At 34.5% G+C, this 10,229-nt stretch overlaps 1 protein-coding gene across 2 annotated transcripts; it reads right to left on the bottom strand.

Moving 5' to 3' along the window:
- Positions 1–1,037: 1,037 nt before the first annotated feature.
- LOC111513600 (CLIP domain-containing serine protease HP8) lies at positions 1,038–8,329 on the bottom strand. Of its 2 annotated transcripts, XM_074174729.1 has the most exons (5): positions 8,173–8,329; positions 6,393–6,651; positions 5,966–6,141; positions 1,803–2,027; positions 1,038–1,284 (listed from the first exon to the last, which is right to left on the bottom strand). In XM_074174729.1, exons 1-5 carry the CDS (start codon positions 8,309–8,311, stop codon positions 1,100–1,102), a joined length of 984 nt encoding a protein of 327 aa, XP_074030830.1. In that variant the 5' UTR covers positions 8,312–8,329; the 3' UTR covers positions 1,038–1,099. The 2 variants fall into 2 exon arrangements, with proteins under 2 accessions (XP_074030830.1, XP_074030831.1); XM_074174730.1 differs by lacking the exon at positions 8,173–8,329.
- Between the last annotated feature and the right edge of the window lie 1,900 nt (positions 8,330–10,229).

Genomic DNA, 10,229 nt, shown 5'->3' with positions numbered 1-10,229 from the left:
ACAGCATTCAACGACATTCCAGAATAGTCTGGAATTGTAAACATTCCAGAAATATGAGTATATGAGTATGAAGCAAATACTCAATCTTTCATGGAAAATTGTATGGAAGTTTGCTTGGCAGCAAGACTCCTGTTAAACTGACATGTTTTTTTAAATGGTATATTTTGACGCACCCTGTACTCTTCGACGCCATGTTTTCTCCTTTAAATAATGTATTTTGAGACATACCGTACACAGTCGTATTCCTAACCCTTCATTTTCAAACCATCCATTCAAACTCCATCCATAAACAATGATTTATTGTACAACTGGCAACACCTGCTTTCACTAGCAACCGGTAAAACCTCGATACCATCTCCATCTCTCTTTACATCGATTACGTCACACGCGTCTCTCGCTCTAATACACACATACACATATTTACATGAAATATTAATTATGTCCCAAATCTAAGTATATTGCCCTATCTTCAACAAGATAATAACGATTACATTCTACGGAAATAAAAAAAAATGCTGTCAAGTATAATGAATAAGTCAATTTCGGTCCCGACAAAACTAACACTATAAATACCCAACATTCGCAGTTACCTTCAATATCTTACGTTGGTGTAGAGGCTAAGGACAATGTCTACCGCGCGGACGATCCAGGTTCGAATCTCATAACTTTAAACTTTTTTTAATTAAAATCACGTGACTGAAGGGGGCCTGAGCGGTGATGCGGAATCCCAAGGGGGCTGAGAGCGGAGTACTAAGGGAGCTGATAGGTTAGGTGGAGTACCAACGGGGCCGAGGGGAGGAGTTCCACACTTGAATCGCTACGATACTCGTTCCATCCAGTGTCGATGACGTTTCCCCCACTCCTGTCTGAACCAAAAATTGCAAAAAGTTTAACTACATAAGAAAATACATGGGATTTTGCGCTCGTTCCCGCCTTGTTCATCTACTCATACAGTTAGACAAACGTTAAAGGCGACATATTTTTAGAGTCAGGTGAATCCAATTATTCAGCCACAATTAGTTGCAGAATAATAGTCATTTAGTAGATTGTATATGGGTTTATTTGCTTCTAACGATTGGAATGTACAATACTGATATATCTACTTTCTGATGGAATCCAATATCCATTTCATATACGAGGAAACTCTGGTATAAACAGCTGGGCCTCGGCCGCATCTTGCGAGACCATAAGAAACGATACCAAATACGTACGTTTTTAGATTGTGGTCGCTTTCATATTCTTTCGACATCGGACCACCAGAATCACCCCCACATGAGTCACTTCCTGAAAATGCGAAACAAAAGTAGTTGAAAAAATTAGCACCGTAGATATAATCACTGGTGCTAGGCAGTGCATTATTAAACTCATATATTCCCTTGAAGAATAAAACTAGTTGAAACCGGAGCCCAACAACAAATCAGTCGTGATTCAACGCCTGAGCTGAATCATAAATGTTTTCTTTTGGGCTCTATCTCCAACTTATATTACAGTGAGATCTGTGGACAAAGACAGAGGACGAATTTCATTCGACAGTCAATGCAGAAGCTTGGCTTCGCAATGGACCTTGAGGAGCGCCGTTTATCACTGATTTCCGATGATTGAGATCCTAAATATGACATTCCCATTTAGAGAAAAGCCCATGCTCACTCATAGATACTATATTTATCACATCAAAGAGATTCTTCAATCTCCAAATGACAAGTTACTGAATCTATTGATAGAAGATTCGACGTTCATTTTATTCAACTATCAACTCCCGTTGAGAAAACTTATTTATATTTTCAAAATACTTATCAACTTACCACTTGGGAATCCTGCGCAATACTGATTCGCTGTTAATAGGCTCTTCTTGAATCTCTTCTCACATTCGGTTCTTTCGATGACAGGTATGAAAGCATTCATCAAATGTGGGGAGTTGAAGGCGTGTTTATGGCTCATTTGACCCCATCCCGCAATTTTTACTTCTTTTCCTACCAAATCAATATTGAGAAGTTCACCTCGTGGTAGACAAACTGGCGTTACAAAGTCTGAAATTGATGTTGAACAGAAATAATAGAGAGAAATGTAGAAGTTCCATCGCAAAACAGCTTCTTCAAGAGTATACGATATTGATATATGTGTTGGACTCCCACAATAAAGTTCTGGTAACATTTTTTTTCTGTATACCCAATTTCATGCTTTCTATGAACATAACATAATATGTATCTTCCTCTTGGGAGATATAGAAATTTTGAGTATGTTATACAGCTTTATATTGACTACATGAGAAATATTTATAAGATGAAACGATTGATAGAAGTATTTTGCTTCAGAAGCTGAGAGAAGATATGGGATTTAGGGGTTGGTTTATGAATGGATAAGCAATTATTTATCAAATAGGGAACAGAGAGTACGTGTGAATGATTATTTCTCATCATATATAACACAAATCGCATAGGAGCGCCACAAGGTAGTGTGCTTGGTCCCCTATTATTCATTTTATATCTGAATGATATTCAATTATTTACAGTCTATGAGTTCATCAACTTATTTGCGGATGGTACCTTATTGGCCTGTACTGGAGTAAATTTAGAAGAGACTGTTGGCAGAATGAATAAAGTTCTAGAATAGAAAAATATTTGAAAACCAATAAAATGAAACCTAACGTTAAAAAAACAAAAGTAATGATAATTTCTACTGAATTAAAATATAATCGAATAAATACAAACAACATAAATATAAAAATTGAAGATGAACGTATAGAAATAGTAACATCAGTGAAGTATTTGGGATTTCAACTTGATAATTGCTCATCATTCGACGACCACTTCAAATATATTGAAAAAAAGATTGCAAAAAAATTATATTTTTTCTCAAGAATCGCCAAAAACTTATCAACAGATACAAAAAATTTTGGTATATAAATCAATAATCCAACCCCATTTTGACTACTGTGCATCTATTTCATTCTCTTTTAATTTGAACTGAGTTCAACAAACACAAAAACTACAAAATCGAGGAATGAGAATAATTTTAAAATGAAATAGGTATACACCAATTTCTACCATGCCATCTGCTCTACTGTGGCTCTCAGTATCCAAAAGATTATTCTATTGTTCCATGGTTTTCATTTATAAAATATTAAATAAAATGACCCCACCATACTTGCTATCATTAATAACTTTCAATAAGGATATTCATCACCAATCTACTAGGCACAACAGTCACATTCATATAAATAGAACAAATACAAGAAAAAGTATGAGTAGTTTATTTTTTGAAGGTTTTGTCCAATTCAATGATTTACCTGATTCAATTGAATCTACTCTATCATTAAAGATTTTCGGCTCTGCCGAACTCTAAAAACCTGATTCGGTCTCCAGCGGGGCAAGCACAAAGTATATGTTCTGCTGTTTCATCGGACAGGTGTAAGATTCTTGCCTTGATACCTGGATTGCCTGGAGAATGAAAATCTTCAGTTGAGAACCGAGCAGGAAAATATTGAAAGGAAATTGAAGGTAATTAAAGAAACAATTGAAGATATTCTTGAAATAAAATTACAAACTTTTCATATAACTAACGCTTATAGACTTGGGAAATCACAAAGTAAATCAAGGACAATTTTGGTGACGTTCCATTTACAATTGAGAAGAAAAGAAATTATAAGTAATTGCTCGAAACTTAAAAATACCGGAATATTCATAAGTGAAGATCTCATACCCAAAGATTTGGAGAACAGAAAAATTCTTGTAAATCACTTGAAGTTAGCAAAACTGAAAAAAAACTGCGGAATTAAGAGGAAATAAACTCATTGTGGATGCTGAAGATCTCACTACTCAAGAGGAACCTGATCTATCTTCTCACCACCTCCAAGAAAATCGTATAGTGCTCCTTCCACACCTACTCCCGAAGAGAAAGTAGAAGACGATAAAAACGACAGTTCTGATACTAATCCGCTAATTCCATTCAACCAAGGAAAGAATATTAAGAAGGCTGAAGAGAAATTACAAACAAACAAAGAAAAAAATTGTCGCTACGAAACGCGTTACATAATTACAACAGTGATACACCCAAAAAGCGACATACACGATCAGACAAAAGTGTTGAATGAAAGTTAATTTTTCAATTCTGAACATACATATTCCAAATTAAAATCAAATATTGTATTAGAAATGTGATTTTTCATAGTACCCTACAAACTTCAATGATCATGATTTTATTGTAACACCTCAATTTATTCCCAAATGTCATAAAAAACAAGAAATCAAATGCTTAAAGTATACCTGAAATATTTGTTACCCATGCGCAACTGTAGAAGTTTTTATGGGTTTCAGATATTTATTGGTTGAACACACAGACACCAGAAACTATATATATTTTATTTGACTGTATAATTTGATCAGCGAAATTTTCAATTACGTATGAAAACTATTTTTTATATAGCTATGTATTTTCTTATAAAATAAACCAACTCAATTAACGAATATAATAAACCCCTCACGCCCATGTACAAGGTTCTATCTTCAATGGGAATTCTCCCTCTTCATTTGACAATTAACTTATTATATTAATATTAATTTCATTGTGAATTTTGTATATTGATCAAATAGAGTTTTTATTATTATTATTTTGTTATACCCGCGACAACCTTCCCATATGAGGGTTTTTGCACATCACCTGACGATGCCTTAGATTCACCCGTGCAGGGCTTTTTCGCTTTGTGAATCATCATTTGATCGCAAACGTATGCTAACCTGTTCATGGGGGGTTTGTTCCTCCACCTGTTCCCCCACCTCAAGGAATTGGTGCAAGGTGGTTTCATAAGGTACCCCGCTCTTAAGGAGACTACTCAGGCGTTTCCTGGCTACACCACCACACCTTTTTTTAGGTTCAGCTATTGGATCAAGAGTTGGAGAGTTGAGAAGCTCTCGTTCCTGATCTAAATTTACAGGGAGGTCCGTTGGAGTCGTAAGCTTGACATCCATCTCCTCTGTAGACTCGGCGTCAGAAAGAATTTATGAGTTAACTCCACTCATAAAAGTCCCACTAGTAGCTAAGGAAAGAAGGTCAGTCACGGCAGAGCTCCGCATTACCGTGACAAGGCGATGCTACGACGAGACGGCGCCCGGTATCTCGAAGGTTCCGTAGTGACAGCTGATAGGCTCAGTGTCATTCATGCTCTCGGCATGGATACACACCTTGGGATTAAGCCATCGTTGGGATGCCATTCAGTTAGGGAATAATAGAACCATGATTGACGTGATTGTGCCAAGACATATTGGTGTCTATTTTAACTTCCAACAAAGTTATCGAAGAAGAAAACGGAATTATCTGTCCTGGCATTATTATATCCGGTTTGGAGACATTTCTGGTTGAACCTGGTCCTCTAGATCCCCTTCAGATATGCACTCTCGGGCTCTCGGTGGAGATGTATATCTACAGCTGATGTCCTGGAATCCAAATGAAATGAAGAGACAAGTTTACTGTTATCAGCAGAGCAATATGTTGAATTCTTGATGTACAATATTATGAAGCAACCTAGACTACAGACCTTCATAATAATGTCGAGAATAGCTAGACTGCAGCAGGAAAGAACTACGTTGTCCAACGTTGTCCAATAGGTCTGAATTATCGTATGAAGACATTTGGAGTCTTTGGAGTCAATAGTTGCAGACTTTCACTATTCCCATTTGACCTAAATGATAATAATTAATCACCGAATGAACTTATTAGCTTCGTGAAAAAGCTGGACTTTGAACTGATGTGATTCAGAGAGAATCCATGCTGATTTCTGTAGAGCCACTCGCTTGAAATATATTTATGAAGAATAAGTGTCAAAGACCTCTCAACTCTCAGGTGAATACGAGAACATTCACAGATTACTTGTGATGATAATTGATGCTGGTGATTAATAGTGTTTTTCATTATGTCTCCCCCTTTCCTTGTTCTCTCTCTCTATCTGTCTCGCTATCTATGTAGGCCTCACCGTTCAATATTGCTGGTCTTCGTAGTTGGATCAACATAATGTCATTTTTTAAGTCACTTGGAGAATATTTGTAGTGCTTGATAAAATTTCCTACTCGTATGTCTTGGGGAGGGGGTGCACATCCTTTGAAATCACAGTTTTGTGTTCTATCCTCAGAATTTTCTCCAAGTCTAACCTGAAATTGAATCAGATAGTTTAGGACTCACACTGTTAACGGGATTCAGAATGAATTGAAAACGGTATATTTCCTAGAAGCAATCAAATTTGGGCATGAAAACCTTTAGTCTTTCTAATCATCTATCTTTTTTTCTTTCAGATAATAATTTCTGGAAATTTCTGGAAAATTTCAAGGATTCATCTTTGGAGCAGATTCGACAATCTGATAGTCTGTGAATTCTAATTATAAATTACAGTCGGTTCTACTCACACGTTAATATTTTTATTGTAGCAGTGAGCAGCAGATAAAACATAGAATCTACTAATCAAAGCACCGCCACAGAAAAATTCCAAAATTCGGCCAAACCTAGTTGTGAGTTTCCTGCCTATTCTAGCCATCCATGGTAATTCTCCCAGAGCAGCTCTATGCCCACCTATTATTCTATGTTTCAGCAGTGTCCTTGTTTCCCCACATGAATTTGTTGGAACGTATATCCATGATTTGTGGTTGTCAATCTCGTTTTGTGCGACTGAAAACTCATAAAATTTCATAAACTCCTCGAGGATGATGATTCTGATAAAAAATATTACTAGTTCTTATTGATCCTGAGAAATATATTCAACGTTATCAATATTTTATTAAACACCATTCTGGAATTATAGCTTGGGGTAGTACAACAAAAATATTTGAAAATGTATCAACACAATTGTCAAGTATATGCGGCTTTTGCACCTTTTCACTCGTCAATGTTTGTTTGTATTTTTTTGCCCAAAGACAACACCGCAATCATGCCTCAGCTACCGTATTCACCAGTTTTGGCCCCCTTCGACTTTTTTCTGTTCCCATGAAAGGACGACCAAATTGCTGGGAGAGCTTTGAAGGGGACAAAATATAAATCAATGAATTGATTTATATTTTTTGAAAAAATTGAAAATTCACCTTATTTTTTGAACAGACAACGTACGTTAACACTAATCGCTCTGGAATCATTTAAATGATCTAACATCAATGTAATAGAACATCAAGGACCCACAAATGCTTTGAATATAAAGTTTATTCAACTTTATATTTATATTCAATGTAGCCACACTTCATATGTAATGGTTATAAAATGATTAATATAATTCCAAAAGGAATTGATAATTTGAGGTTGGCAATATTCAAAAAAATTGGTACAATTGGATATAAATATTCTCACATTGAGTTATTTCAGAAGATGATTATTCAATGTTCTTACAGGAATGATTTTACAAAATATTATTTCAAATGTGATATTTGATTCAATGACATTTTGAGATAAAATTTGTCTGTTTCTTGCGTTTCCCGCGAACTCTAGAGTTACGGAAATGATGAAGAAAAACATTACAAAGAATATTTCAGAAATCTTCAAGAGAACGATTTTGTTGGAGTCAATTACTTCTGTATTTTCTTCAATGCTATTGTTTTAGCAATTGACAACATTTCATAAGTCCAATTTCAGATTTAACAGCTACACCATTTGTACAAATGATAATAAAATGGTATCGATCAATATTTTTATTCCATTGAAGTAGTAGTTTTTTATCTTACCTGTTTTGTGACTTTTGGAATGTTAAATTACAAACCAGCTACTATACCATTCATCCAATCAAGTCATGATAATGAGAAGCTACTGAATTTTACATTTCATCTTCAATAAGTACGTGAAAACTATTTTTTTTCAGCACTGTTGAAACTGACATACCTATCCAATAGGGTACTGTAGCAAAATTAATTCAGTAAACTGATTCATGAAAACAAATCACGATAAAAATAAGAATTTCAAGGATATTTGCAATCAATCTAATTTACCAACACTATCGGATTAGTTGCCTACTAATTACCCATGATTGATGTGGAAAATGTGTGACTTTCTATATAAGCAATTCCAAAGTAAATCCACGTTTGTAATATTTCCAATTTGTAACGTTCGAAGTCTTTATTATCAACGAATCTGTTCATTTCCCAGAAGTAACCAACGACTTATCTCAATATTCAGTACTTTTAAAACGTGTAGCAATTGAATACATACCACAAAATCCAACTGTGTAGACAAAAATAACAACAAAAACTGTTTTGCAAAACATTTTCATAAGCTTAGTTTTACGTTCATATTCCACGTCTCTCAAACTTAATTGAAATTTATCAGTATAGGAAATTAATGTCTCCATAAAAAAGCAGATATTGTTTCACGTAGTGATAAAAATATTGTTTTTTGAAATAGGATATAAAAGTAAAAGCTAAACTCGTTTTCAATTCAATTCAAATGAGATCAGTAAAATTCCGGTCACGAATGACCTATATAAGTATATAGATATCTTTTTTAATTATTAAGATAATTCTACAACAAAATATGACTTGAACATTTGAAATAGTCTAAAATATACGTTTTCCAAAATGTAGAAAAAAAAACAGTGTCAACTATAGTATTTATCTTCAAAAATTACTCTGAGTTATAAAAATAATTGTTTATCAAAAAGCACTTGAGCTGATATTCAATGTGAAACAGTTCACTATGAAAATGTGAACGTAAAATATAGGGTTTTTTGTGTCATTTGGCAATACAGTGAAATTCACAGTGAAAACACATTTTTGAAAACATTCGTGACCTTGAGAAAAACTTATGGAAATGATTCAAAAAGTAAACGTAAACATATTTTTCTGTATACGTTGAGAAATTGTATCACGTTTCAATAAACATAATAAAAGCTGAATCATACTTACGTCTCTGAAAGAATTACGAAATTTGATGACTATTTTCCTATTATTTTCAATGATTTCATGAAGATAAGTTTTGGCAGAGTATTTGATCTGTTGAAGAGGAATCCAAGTCCAGTACTTTCCTTTGCTAGAGTTTTTGACTTCATTTGGGAAGTCGTCAGATTCTATTCCTTCCATTTTACCATTATGGAACATATTTATGATGTTCTATGTTCCACCATTCCACTTAATATTTCAATCAAGAAAAAAATGTATATTTAATGTCCCGTAAAAAACGTTATTATGTTTAGATATTATTCAAAAATGATTTCTGTGATTATCTCATTACAAACGTACTATATGGCTGAAAATTAAAAAGTAAAAGATTTCAATCCAAATTACTCCACGACGTTTCGATTGTTAGTATTCACAATCGTCTTCAGGTGATAACTGGACTTATTTCTCCGAGATCTGACTATTTATAGGTCATTGGGGTGCTTCTACCTATCCCCTCTTCTTTCTTTCCGCTTCATCGATTTTAGTGGGAGCTGACCGTTTGGCGGGATTTGGTCGTGTTCCGCTTGATTATAGGTTTCCTTATGTTGCGTATCTCCACGCTAGGTTGGCTAAATGCGTTGTTGGACAACATATATGCGGCTGCGTTGTTCCTCCTTGTGGATGATTTCATCTTGAGCCCACTTGATGTTGTGTTGATGGGTCCAAACATGCTCTGCTATTCCTGATTTGCTGGTTTCTCTCCGCTGCACACTGGGGCCAAATATACCAATTGTTGGCAGGAACTCCAAAAAGGAAAACAAGCAATCGGAGTCAAATAACACGATTGTAAAGTTGAATAGTGTCTGCATGCGACAGAATACGCATTGTAGCCCAGATCTAGCAGGCGTTCTGTTCAACTTGATTTGACGTTAGCTATTTTTGCAGCTGTGTAAGTTGTCAAACTATTTCATTGTGAATTTGTGTTGTTAGAACTTTGGTATGTTCATTATTAAAAATTTTATTTCAACATGGAGTGTTTATACACAGGTTAGTCTATTGACTCATGATAATAATGTGTTTGATATGCAAGCAATTTCGAAAGTATTACCAAAATCACTAAGAGGATAATTTTTTTTTGATAGTTCAAAGTTCAAATATGATTTTAGTTGTTGTTGTTGTCATGTTTCCAATTATCATTTTAGAATGATCTTTGTAGCATGTAATCACATGATAACAAAAAAAATGTTGCACGAATTTACTCTATTTGAAGAAAATATCCTTTAAAATTAACAATACCAATTGTCAATTTGAGAAATATCGGTTTTTGTTATTTCTAGGAGCGGGTTCCTCAGAAATATGTATAACTAGGGAATTATTCAATACAATGAATGA

The sequence above is a fragment of the Leptinotarsa decemlineata genome, unplaced genomic scaffold, assembly GCF_025532065.1.
Source record: "Leptinotarsa decemlineata unplaced genomic scaffold, Ldec_3_MD MMD2_tig00000882_RagTag_RagTag, whole genome shotgun sequence".
NCBI lineage: Eukaryota > Metazoa > Arthropoda > Insecta > Coleoptera > Chrysomelidae > Leptinotarsa > Leptinotarsa decemlineata.
Note: the sequence above shows the minus strand (reverse complement) of the source record. Positions and strands in the feature narration are given on the sequence as shown.